This window comes from Myotis davidii, unplaced genomic scaffold (genome assembly GCF_000327345.1).
Source record: "Myotis davidii unplaced genomic scaffold, ASM32734v1 scaffold962, whole genome shotgun sequence".
NCBI lineage: Eukaryota > Metazoa > Chordata > Mammalia > Chiroptera > Vespertilionidae > Myotis > Myotis davidii.
This window is the reverse complement of record NW_006295559.1, coordinates 3,374,698-3,388,490: the sequence shown is the minus strand read 5'-3', so window position 1 is coordinate 3,388,490 and position 13,793 is coordinate 3,374,698. Positions and strand designations below refer to the sequence as shown.

General features: G+C 38.4%; 1 protein-coding gene across 15 annotated transcripts in view; it reads right to left on the bottom strand.

The window, feature by feature from the left end:
- Nucleotides 1-13,793, bottom strand: part of TBC1D5 (TBC1 domain family member 5) — a 431,389-nt gene that overhangs the window by 53,167 nt on the left and 364,429 nt on the right. For all 15 annotated transcript variants that reach the window (XM_006770168.2, XM_015568088.1, XM_015568082.1 and 12 more), the window contains one exon: nucleotides 2,929-3,194. In XM_006770168.2, coding sequence (XP_006770231.1) covers nucleotides 2,929-3,194 — 266 coding nt within the window. The remainder of the gene's footprint in view (nucleotides 1-2,928; nucleotides 3,195-13,793) is intronic.

The following is a 13,793-nucleotide window of genomic DNA, read 5'->3' as shown; positions in this document are numbered from 1 at the left end:
TCTCTATTCATGGATAAATGGCATGCTTCTTTTCTATAGTTTTGAAGGAGATTTTCAATTTTATGCTTGTTATCCATTTTATTCTGCTGCATCTGGATCACCTATCTATAATAATAAAAGGGTAATATGCTAATTAGACCGAATGTCCTTCCAGATGACATTACGGACAAAGCCGGGGCTGTGAGGGAAGCACAGGTCCCCGGGTGCCAGAGAGAACCTGGTGCTGGCAGCTGGGGGAAGGAAGGCCTAGTTTTGCACAAATTTCATGCATTGGGCCTCTAGTTAGTATATTTAGACTAAAAACTAATTTTAATATTAAATATCAGAAGGAAAATTATGGAGGAACATCTGTGCTCCCTTTTCCCTCTTTAAGACCCCACCCCCAACACATATACAAATGACAGACTGCATTTCAAGCAGCATATACGTGAATTTTCTGTTTTCCATACAACTGCTCCCCTGTACAAGCACAAACTAACCTAGGAAAACCATAAGCATTTTCATCTTTATAAATAACCATTTTTCAAAACAACTTTCAAATTTTCCAGCAGAGGACACTAAAAAGACTGATACATTATCTTTCCTCAAAGGCACAGCGTAGATGGCCCCATTCTGAGAGAGTTAGGAGTCATATTCAACGCAAGCCTCCTGACAGGCTACATACTGTGCTCACTCTACCATCCCAACCTGTGACCCACCTGTGGACTGCTCGGTGCCGCAGCTCAGCAGGACACCTGGGGGAAATGCCAGCTTTAAAGAACTTATGTTGGAGAAGTGTTTCCACCATCGTGTTAACAAGTAATCTTTCACCAAAGGAACCATAGATTTTTGGAGCTGGAAGAACCCAGGGATTAGTCCAAACCTCTGACTTCAGGGTTGGAAACAGAGGGTCAGAGAGCGCCAGGGTTCTGCTTACAGTTCATTGGTGAGTGAATGAAGAGCATCACCCACACTAGGTTCTACTTGTATAAATTGTTCTCTTTGCCCTTTCCTGTTTTACTTAAGTCTTTATGCAGGGAGGGGCATTAGCAAGAATATGTATCTCTAATATGAAGGTAGACTAGCTTTTTGTAGTTTGACAGGAGAAGAAATAAAAAGACAGAAGAGTTGCCAAACAAGGCCACTTTCTTCCTTCCAGCACGGGGATCAGTTACAAAGTGCCTCAGTAGTAATACGCATGTTCCAAACACTTTGCTTAAGTGCTCTGTTGTCTTCTTCTAACTGGGGACTTAGTTTTCATCAATTGTTCCATCCTCATGCACTTCCTTTCTCACTTACTGTGATATTAATACTTGACATTTCCTAAGAGACACAACTTTATATTTCTATAGTCATTTGGCTTGGTTCCTCAGAAAATTTAAGCTACAGCATTAAGAGATTCTCTGACTCATTTGCCTGCCATCAGTTAGAATTACTACTGACTACAGCTTGTTATCAAAGCAATATGAAAATCATATTTGTTTAGAACAATAAAAGAGTACAATTAAGAAATATATAAAATAACATTCATTTCCATTCTGTAAGTGGGCATGTCTCCTGGCATTAAAATACGTTTACAACATGTTAATGATTTGAAGTCTCCTTTTCTTTAAATCATGTATGATAGCTCTACATTAAAAAGAGAAGAATGCAATTTTAAATGACAGTCTTATATAGGTAAACATACTCTTATAGAAGTTTAAATATGAATATATAAAGTTTAATACTTCATATAGGCAACAATAACATGATATAATGGAAAAACACACACTCATTATTGAATAATACTCATTATTTTATAACATTGGGGAATAAAGCCTATTTAACTTAAGTTCATCATTATAAATGCCAATAACTTAAAATTTTTCATAATTTTGAATGCAGACTTCTCAAACAGAGTATATGGAACATGGCTTAATGTCTTCACATTGACTCAGTATTACTATTGTTATTGTTAACACCAGTTATGGAACGTGGCTATTGCACAGGGATCCCTGTAAGACGTGAATGAGGCATGTGTCAGTATATTTGCCTTGAAACAAAATGGCTACAGACCTGATGCTCTGTGAGGTCTTAGAATTGACTTTTTTAAAAAAAATATTTTCTGCCATCACGTTATTTCTTTTTTCTACAGTACAGATAGCAGAGTGTCCCCATTAAAAAATAAACTCAGTTCTTTATAATTGATTTTGAATAGGGGCAGCAAATACATATGTCTATGAAAATAAGTAGAAAGTAAAAGTGTAAAGATTCTGAGCAAGAACCTGAAGGGCTCTCTTAGGAATAAAATGCATGCGGGAGATGAAGGCCCAGAAACAGAAATGAGCTCCCCTGAGTCTCAGCAGCAAGAGTACCCGCAACAGCAGCACCAATAGCAGGTCCCTCACTCACCGAGTGGGAGTTGGATGGGAAGCCGCCTCCCAGGCTTCCTCTGCTCTCACATTCTACTGTTCAATTTTTGGTGCATGGACTCAGACACTTACTTTGGAGGCTTGATATTATGTTTAGCTTTTTCCCCTTTACAGTTCTAGTCTGTTAACTCAGAGGTGAAACGCCAGAGTGGGAGCCTAAGGGCATGCTTCCTCCAACCCAACTGCCCAGGGGAGTGCTGGGACTAGCAAAGCCCATGGTGTCTGCAACTTCCCGCATTATCATCCAAGTGAGCGACACCACAGCCCACTGACTTCAAGTTCTGTGTTGTGACAGTTCGTGTAATACTCTAGGAGGCTCCACAGGACGCAAATGCAAGTATACCAGCCTATAAATGTCAAAAAATACCTTAACAAATGACCTCGTAAGATGTTTGTAATTAAGAACAATATAGTATCTGATAATGTAATTTAAAAGGACCTAATACAATGAATTTATTAAAAATTAATAGAAGTTATTTTCTTACAAGCAGGCTATACTGCAAGTGATTTCTTCAGATTTATTAGTACTTTTCCTTACCTTTGTTCAATTGCACGGGCATGCTTTCTGATTTCATCAGCCGCTGCTGCTGCTGCTGCTGCTGCTGCTGCTGCAAATGATGCCGGGGGATCTCTGCCAGGGTTCTGGGGGGACCCACAGCAGTGGAGGTACTGCCACCACTGCTTCCGGAAACAGGGCCACCGGTACTGCCTGGGGCTGTTGCTGGAGAAATCAACTTCCTTCCAAAATTAATCAGGCTATTGGAGACCTTATTTATATTCAGGGGAGCACCTCTGGCATTGGTCCTGCAAAAAAAAAATAGGTGGAGATTTCAATCAGAGGACAACTGTATTTCGCGCTATTTCACATACTCAGTCGGTATAAAAACATACCTTACCTACTTCGAAAATGGCCATTTACTAGATCAGCCACACCAAGTGAGAGGTAAAAACTTAAAAATGAGCACAGGATAATAAAACATAAGACTCTTAAAGATGTGGCTTATGGAAAATAGTCTTTATACTTTTTATTCACTCATTCAATAGGGCCTATTACATGCCAACGTTGTGCTAGGTTCTGAGGATACAATTGTCCAAAACAGACATAGTTCCCCTCCTGGATCTTCTAGATTAGTAGGGAAGAAATATATTAATGAAATAATTGCATACATAAGTGTGTGATTAAACCTATGATGAGGACTACAAAGGAGAGACACAGGGCTGGATGAGTCTTGGGCTACCCCTAGAAGGGGCACCTTGAAATGAGGCTGGTAGCAGGTGTCCCACTAGCCCTCACATGTGGGTGTAGGCCACACTTAATATGATTTTGAAAAATAAATGTGTTGGAGGGTCAAGAAGTAAATTCACAGAAATTACATCAAGTTCATAGAAATTACAACAGATGCCCAGTTTATGAGAATTGCAATTCACCCTCAACACACCCACCCCGCTACCCTGCTACCCACCCAGCTTTCCATGATCCCCTCCCCACTTCTCTGCTTTCCTTGATAGCACTCTGCATCATCTGACATACTATATATTAGTATTTTACTTATTTGGTTATTATTTGTCCCCTTCCTCCAATTCCCACTAGAATAAAAGTTTCATGCACACAAGGATTTTTGTCTCTTTGCTGTATTGCCATTGTCCAGCACAAATAGGTATTTTGTAAATATTTGTTAAATGGCAGCTGCATCTCCTAGTTTAGGTCTTCTCACCTGTTGTGGTGGAAGAAGAGTCCTGCTCCTAGCCATGGCCAGCCTCTCCATCCGGGCTCTGGACCCCACCTTCTCTGTCCTTTCACGATCTTTACTCCTGTACCTCCCTCCCCTGCATCATCATTTCGCCTTCTCTACTGTATGATTCCATTAGCATACAACCGTGTGTGTGTGTGTGTGTGTGTGTGTGTGTGTATACATCAACTTCTCCTTTGAACCCTCTCTCCTTTCTAGTTACCATCCCTCTCCCACCCACACACAAGGTTTTTTTTTTTTTTTTTCCCCTCAAGAGGGTATCTTAATGTGCTACTGCTGCTTCTTCAGTCCTTGACTCACTAATGTCTGGTTGTAGCCTTGCCATTGCTTTGAATCCATGCCTCAAGGTCACCAATAACTCCTGTACTGCCAAGCCAAAGGTCCATTCTTATCTTACTCTACTTTCAGCTTCAATTCATCCCATAAGCACTCCCTACATTTCCTCTCTAGCTTCCAGGGTTGGCCAGGACCTGTGCTTTAACTGTCTGGAAGACAGAGGACACCAAGGAAACATTGTTGAATGAATGATTACTTCCCAAATGACTCATGGTCTTGAGGTATTTCAGAGCTAGTGTCTTCTTGAAGTAATGATTATAAATTATTGTAGTTGCAGGAGGTAGTCCCACTCCATGTCAACACCAAAGTTTGTACTTTTATTGCACAAACAATTAATAGAAGCTTATTTTCTCCCATTTTGCTCTTTCTTCACTAAAGTGTGAAACTGAAAATCAAGTTTGAGGGATTCGATAATCTGATTTTAGTTAATGAATTTTACTATCATTTCCTTCTCTCAGATCTACCTGGCAGCACTTACTTAATAACTCTCCCACGCCTCACAGGACACCTGTACCTGGGCATTACTACATGTAACTCTAGCCAGACAGACCCATAGTCCTCACATAAAAAGGAAAGGGAATGATGCTTCTTCCTCCCATAAACTCTTCTCCAGTGGTACTAGCTAATCTTATGGGCTAGGTGCTGGAGACTTAAACATTCCTTTGGAGATAGGACAAATCAAATTTAAAACCTGGATTTCAGCTTGATAAAAAACATTTATTCATTTATAACTTCATGAAATGGGGAAAATCATTTTCCAAAGGGTTCTTTTTGGATCATGTTTAATCTTTAAAGAACTGAGCTATTTAAAGTCCTTCCAAAAATTATTGAAAATAATGTTTTCTAACAGAGATAAGGATATATGGTGGTTATGCACCGTCTACTTCGTTTTCAGCTGTTCCTTTATGAAGAAGAGCATTTTTCAATGTACAGATAGAGAAGGCCCTGAATACATGTTTGAGAAAAAGAGTGAATAAAATGAAAATAACTCACACATCTGGATTAAGAAGGCATACCTCTGGCACTGTATTCCACTCAGCAGCCTACATGCACTCCTATTGCTTGTGAGTTGGTGGAAAGAAGAGCTATCATGATATTGAAGCTCTGTTGCAGTTTAGTTTTGCTTCTTTGCAAGTCAAGATTCATAATTCATAGATATGAAGAAGTTATAATGTTACCCTTCCTTATAAACAAAAATGTACTAGTCAAATTCCCACATTGCCAGTTGTAAAATTTATATGCTGATAAAAGTACTAAGCAACTGCTGGAGCATTATCAAGAGAATATGGTTAATGCAACTTCATTACTACTAATAACCACGGAAAACATATAGATCAAGCTCACGCAGAGGAATTTTTCATCTGAATAGTTCTTAAAAGGGAATGAACACTGTTTCCCTTTTTTGAACATTCTTTGTTTTTAACCAATTAATTCCCCCCTCATCCACTACCTTAGAAGAACATTTGCTTTTCAAAACAGCTACTGATGGAGACTACTTATTTTCAGGTATAAACAATTGTAAACCATGCACTTATAGGAAAAGCATGCTGTCTGTCCATAGTTTGTTTTTCAGATATGCCAAAGTTAGCTAACACAGATCTTAAATGTTAGCAGCTGCATTCTTCACGAGAAATGCTTAACAATTTGCAACAATTTTTATTGCCTGTGATTAATTAATGACGATTAACACAGTTATTAGAGACCTGATGGACAGTGAGAATAAGGCTGGATTAAAGATGGAGTGTAATGTGTAAAGGTGTTGAAATAAATACTAAGAGGTCTTTATAATTAAGATATCAGATATTAAATCTAATGAGTAACAAATTCTGTGTAATCAGTCTTCCATTACTATTTTCTACTACATACTATTATTAAATAAACTAGTGGCCCGGTGTGTGAAATTCATGTACTTGGGGCGGGGGAAGGAGGGGGTGTCTCTCAGCCCGGCCTGTGCCCTCTCGCAGTCTGGGAGCCCTCAGGGGATGTCCATCAGTGGGACATCCTTTGCACTGCAGCGGAGGCAGGAGAGGCTCCTGCCACCACCACTGTGCTCACCAGCCATGAGCTCAGCTCAGGGCTTCTGATTGAGCAGCGCTCCCCCTGTGGGAGTGCACTGAACACCAGGGGGCAGCTCCTGCATTGAGCATCTGCCCCCTGGTATGGCACCCGGGACCTGGGCTTCCCTCTGGCCACCGACAGGTACCTGGGACCTGGGCTTCCCTCCGGCTGCCTGTAGGCACCCGGGACTGGGGCTTCCCTCGCAGCCCTGGCTTCATCCGGAAGGTTGTCTAGTCTAATTAGCATATTGCGCTTTTATTATTATAGATAGTACAATCTAGGAGAGATTGTTTTGAAATTATGCCAACAACTTTTGGCATAACTCCATTTAGCAGCCTAAATCAGTAGCAAAAAGGTATTTTTTTCCTCTGAAAATCCATGAATCCTCCAAAACACCTGTATCAGAACCCAACCTGGCTTCACTTTTGGGTTCAGAGGCCCCTTTAGTTCAGTTTCAGAAACTCTAAACAAAAACCTCTTGCAGCCCTGACTGGTTTGGCTCGGTGGATAGAGACTCGGCCTGTGGACTCAAGGGTCCCAGGTTCGATTCCAGTCAAGGGCATGTACCTTGGTTGCAGGCACATACCCAGTAGGGGGTGTGCAGGAGGCAGCTGATCGATGTTTCTCTCTCAATGATGTTTCTAGCTCTCTATCCCTCTCCCTTCCTCTCTGTAAAAAATCAATAAAATATATTTTAAAACAACAACAACAAAAAAACCCTCTTGTAGCCTCTCAATACCCTTTAACGACTCAATCTCCTACAGTCTGGATTTCTGACCCACATTCTAGTGAAGAGCTTTCTTTTCTTTCTTACTTTTTTTTTTTTTTTTGCTAATCCTCATGCGAGGATATTTCCCCCTCTCTCCCCACCGCCACTGATTTTTAGAGAGGGTGGAAGGGAGGGGAAGAGACACACAGAGAGAAGCATCTATGTGAGAGAGACATCAATTGGTTGCCTCCTATACACACTCTCCAGATCAAGCCTGATGTATGTGCCCTTGACTGGAATTGAACCCGGACCCTTCAGTCTGTGGGCCAATGCTCTACCCACTTAGCAAACCAGCTAGGGCTCCAACATCTTCTTAATAGTCAGAGTCTTCAACTTCCAAACCTTCCTAAAGCTTTATAAAACCACATTATCACTTCTGTAAAAATTCTCTTGATATCCAAATCTTTACACTACCATAATTTATTTCCTTTTTACCTATAGATTTATTTTTTAGGATTGATATTAAGTATCTAATATTTGTTTATTTTAGTCTTTTTACAGTAAAATTTTGTTAGATACTTGTTTATATTTTTGTCAGAGTAAATTCTCAATTTATTTTTAATTATTTCTCTCTATATTCTGATTTATATATATTTTTCTTCTTCTTTTTTTCTCATGATCCCAAAGGTTGAATGCCAGTCACCAAACCACAGATCCAGCAAGCTCAGAAAACACCAGGCAGGATACATACCAAAATCACTATACTTAGCCATATCTTTTTAATCCTCAGCCAAGGATATTTTTCCATTGATTTTTAGAAAGAGTGAAAGGGAGAGGAAGAGACAGAGAGAAACATCGATGGGAGAGAGACACATCGATTGGTTGCTTCCTGCACCCACCCCAACCAGGGCCGGGGAACCTGCAACTGAGGTATGTGCCCTTGCCTGGAATTGAACCTGGGACCCTTCAGTCCACACGCTGATGCTCTACCAACTGAGCCAAACTGGCTAGGGCATGCCATTTTTATAGAAAGTCACAGATAAAGAAAAAAGGTCCTCAAAGAAGTTAGAGGGAAAAAACACACCTTGCCAATAGAGGAGTAAAAGATAACAATCACATCCAACTTCTCAGTAAACCTTGCCAGCGAGAAGAGAATGGAGTGGATTAAGTGTTGAGAGGAAAAAAACCACCAGCCTGAATTCTGTACCCTGACATTATCCTTCAACAGTAAATACAGTGCCAACATATATAAATGCATATTGTCCTTTAATGGTAAATATAAATGTGACCAAAGTGCCTACATTGCAGGAGATAACTGTACAACTATGGAAGATAGTTCTTGGTGATGTTAATTTCTGGCAGGATTGAATTTTGTGTTTATAAAATGAAGTGAAATAGAGGGGAGATATGAAAATTATGCTGGAAAAGAATGGCTGCAAAAGCTGGGAGCAAGTATAACCTGCTGTGTCCAATGGCTTCTTACCATCACATCCTTTACACTGTTGAGAAGACAGGACCAAATCTGCAGCCTATACACTCCTCTAGCCTCGGAGAAATCCTGACTCACCCTTCTTCAGATGTAGGAGACCGTTCGCCCTGCCTTTCTATTTCCACTCTCAGTTTCTATTCTGTTCCTTTTGCCCTTCCTTCCTCTGCTGTGTTTATCTTTCTTCTGAGACCTTTCTTTTCTATTTCCCCCCATTTCCTTTGTATTATAAGTCTCCTTTTCTTTCTATAATTTTCTCACTTCAATCTACCTATACTGTATTTCATCATAAAAACATGTAACTCATTTAAAAATTATTTTTCGAAGTACAAAGGTAGTTGGAAAAGTAAATATATAATAGAAATACGTGACCTTGGCTTTTGGATAAAAACAATATTCTCTTTGCATTCGTGTATTTTTCTAGTCTATCATTATTGCCCTACCCTGAATGGATGCTGGTTCATATTTATTTCTTTCATGCTTATAGACATCAGTCTTTTACTTGGAAATTTAAAACAGTTGTCAGGGTTGCAACATAGTACTTTTCAAGATGATTCTAACATCTGAGCTAACATTCATGATGTATTTCTACTTACAAATTCCATTAAGTTGAAGGCTTCAAATTCTATAAAATGAATTTTCCAACTGCCTTTAATTATTTAACTTTAAAGTTGAGTGTATCAAATTTGCTTCAATGAAAAACACATCTAATTCTAATCTGTTTGCCATATTGTGAGGTTTCTGTTACCTCAGACAATGAAGTCACACCACATCTCAAGGACTTCTAGATTTTATAGGTTTTTATTAAAACTAACTAATGACAATTAGCTTGCTGTTACTTATTCCTTACGAGTTTGACTTTCAAGTGAAATAGACTAGGATTATTTTCCATGTGGCAAGTAAATTTTTGTCCAAGTGATGTGAAACAAAAGCACTCATGCTTGTTAGGGATAAAAAGACTGGCCCTGATGAGTGGGTGGATATAAGCTGGTTTGTGGGGCTTACCTAATTGGGTCTGAACACAATTTATTACACTAGTTACTAACATAACAAATGATAATTATGCATTAGTCATATTATATAAAATCATTGGATAAACTCTCCAAGACATAGCTATAGAAATAAATATTGAGGTTTCTATTTCTAGACTGGTAGTTTTCAACTAATTTATTTTCTGATCCAATGTATCTGAGATTTAACTCTCTCCCATCAGTAACTGTGGTTCATAATAGCTGAGTGTTTAGGGGGTTAGGGTTTCTCTGACCGAGGGGAACATATCAGAATGGAAGAGGATATAATTCAGAGATGCCTACCTGTTGGGTAGTTTTGGCCTCTTCATTTCTTTTCCTTTACTTTGAGAATATCATACAGGGTATCCCAAAAAATGTATATATACTTTTTTCTGATAGCTCAATTGATGTTTCTTTCTTTTCAGATTTAACCCACTGGAATTAATAATTATTCAAACTGTGTATACATTTTTGGAGACACCCTATATATCTTCACAGTTAGTTGGAGAGGTCAACTAACCTGTACAAGAATGTTCATAGCAGCCTTTTTTATAATAACCCAAATCTGGAAATAACCCAGTATCTATCAGCAAGAGACTAGATAAACAACTTGTGGTATATTCATATAATGAAATGCAACTCTACAATCTAAAGGAAGGAGCTAGTGATATAAACAACAATATGGATATTCAACACTGTGGATGAATTATAAAAACATTATGCTGAGCAAAAAAAAAAGCTAAGACATGAAAGTGTGCACGCATATTGTGTGGCTTCATTTATGTGAAGCTCAAGAAAAGGCAAAACTAATATATGGTAATAGAAATCAGAAAGTGGTTGCCTCAGGATGGAGGGTTGGAATCTACTGTAAAGGAACACGAAAGAACTCTTGGCTTAAAGAAATATTCACTCCAGATATATTGTTTGGATGGTGGTTCCATGGGTATACACAACTGTCAAAACTAATCAGACTGAACACTTAGAATCTGTGTACTATGTACAAATTATACATACATTTATAAAAACGGGAAAGATCTCTTTACTCTGGACTGGATAGGAGATAGTGTTACCATTTTCCCTAAACTGGTTGGGAATTAACAGCTCTCTTTAATAAAACAGAGACAGCACTTCAGCCATAGATGTGTTTATAGTACAAACTCTTAGTTATTTGATGAAAATATTACAAAATTACATTTATATAAAAAGCAGTGTTCTTCGAAATTCTGGTTAGCTAGTTATCTACTAATAATTAACAGTTAATATTATCAGTAACTACTAATACGGATAACCATGAACTTCCTGGCTTTGGGAATATTATTTCTTTACCATATTTTACCAATACAATACTCCTGAAAAAAAGGCAGTCATTATGTAAGTAAATATAGTAGAGCTTAATTTAAAAAATCTTGTTGACCATATAAAATGGTCAGACCATATAAAATGGAAATTGTCCAGGAAAATTTTAGAATGCTTTTTAAGTTTTCAAAACTATATTAATCCAGTCATTCAACTAAGTATTTACTGAATACTGTAAACAATGTCAGGTATTGTGCTAGGCCCTGACTCTGACATTAATATAAGTTATTCTACATGTGAAGCTAAGAAGTGTTGATTCATTTCATGATAAGTGAATTTGTTCTGTGTGCCAGGAACAGAGAAGAACCAATGAAGGAGTGTGGTTCCTGCTCTCATAAGCTCATATTCTAGTATGAGATTACAGTTGTTGGAAGAGTCCTTGTGTTTCTGGGATCCTGCACTTTCTCCAGACATTCTCCTTAGGCCAGGTCCTGAGAGGAGAACTCCTAAGCTGAGCAGATGGAGAATTACTAGTAGCCAGCAGGAGTTCGGGGCTGGATGCCACCAGTCCTGGGTCACGTTGAGCCCAGCTGAGGAATGTGAGATACATCTTCAGAGCCCAGGGAACCCTCCTTGTTAGAATCTTCCTTCCCTGGAGCCTCGCTTCTTCTCAGATCCCATGCAGAGGTCCAGCAAGGGGCCTTCTGCACAGGGCTTACTTGCCAGAATTATAATTCTGGAAGCTTTCATCATTGACATGAATTAAAAGTTGTTTAAACTAAGCTCTGACATGGAGCAGAGGAAAGCTGGGAATGTTAGCCCCAAGAATGCTATGACTGAGCTGAATGGAGAGATCAGGATCTAAACGTGGGTTCTTCCATCTTTATCAGGCCTAATTTAATCAAATGAAATATCTAATTTTGGTGAAATGAAATTGCCTTAGCAAGTCAAAAAGGCAACTGTTGTGGAGCCTGGTAAAAGGCACCGCTGGAAAAAGTGACACATGCTCTTGAGGCACTGCCAATAGCTCAGGTGCCATTCTTTCATCACCTCTGCCGAGCAGAAAGAATTACACATTTTGAAAAATTGTGTTTTGTCATTTTCAAAACCGAAAATCCATGTATGTTCTGGAATAAAAAAGGTGTGTGATTCTAATCTTAATTTGAGATTGCAGTAAATATGAAATTCTGTTCTATAACTATATAATTGGGCATTTTAGTAGTCACAGATTCCCAAATAAATTAGATGAGTCTTTCTGAAAGACTGGTCACAAATTAAATGCACTTACTTTTTTATAGCAGCACTTTCTGGTTATTTAAGGACAAAATTGGAACAAGACTTGAGTATTAAATTGTGGTTCTGAGCTCTAAAGTTGAATGAATAGGAAAATGCCAATTCCAATTTTTAAAAAGAAATTTGCAAGTAAGTAAAATCAGAGCACAGAGAATATTACCCACACATGTAATGGAGAATCTACCACTAAAATACCTAGGCACTTGCTTTTAAAGACTTAATTATAGCATCCCGTGGTAAAGCAGAGAAATCAAGCTTCTTGATTTCTAGGGATATTCTTATCCATGAAATCACATGTCATCTTCGCATCTTCCTCCCTTATTTGGATGAACAACAGCAATAGAAGTCCATCGCTATAGATGGAGCAGGTATTAGCTCCCTACTTCCCAGGTGTCTTTCTGTCTCTCTCTTGTCTACCCTCTATTTACAGATCACTGTGGGAGGTACCCCATGAGTATATATTTCTCCTCTAGACCATCCCCACTCCTCATCTTGCTACTCAATGACAGCCCGCCCCAAAACTTTTTAAGAGACTCTAAACAACTAAGAAAGTAGCTGCAAGGTTCATTATGGCTGAAGGGCCCCTGATAAACTTGTAGGGAGGAAGGGCTACATATAGAATTGAAAGATTTCTTGGGCAAGATTATCAAGTAGGTCTCAATTTACATTCCCTCAAGTGGTGACTAAGGGTATCCCTGCACCTTCATCAATGTTAGCTTGCTGATTCATTCATTCATTCATTCATTCACTCACTCACTCACTCCACTTTATTGAGGTAAGCTTGACATCTACAAAAGCATCTCCACCATCTATACCACAAACATATCAGTTGCATCCAGAGATTCTTCCCACACTCTTATTTCATTTTTAAAATTTTATTTTATTTTTTGTGTGATAACACTTAAAGTAAGATCCACTCTCTCAGGGAATTTTTAGGTATATAATATGGTATTATTAAATATTTCTGTACAGTAGGTCTCTAGGACTAAATCATCTCTGGCTTAACTATTTTTAATTTGCTAATTTGAAAGGTGGAAGTGGTACTTTATTGGTATTTTAATTTGCATTTCTTTGACTGATTATGAGTTTGGACAGCCTTTTACATGTTTATTTTTTGTTTGTAATTCTATTTTCATTGAGTGCCTACTATATTCCAGAAACTATTTTAGGTGCTATAACAGTTAATAAGACAAACACTTAAGAGTTTACATTTTAGTGCAAGAAACAAATGATAAAAACAAACAAAAAACCCAATACATTTTTTAAAAGCTAAAAATACCAGTTTGTGCTATAAAAACAATAATAATAAGAAAGCAAAGGGACAGAGGAAAGGGAGCCATTATCTTTTTTTTAAAAAAATATATATATATTTTATTGATTTTTTACAGAGAGCTCTATCTACTGAGCCAAACCGGTTAGGGCGGAAGCCATTATCTTAGATAGAGTAATCAAAGGGAGGTTTTA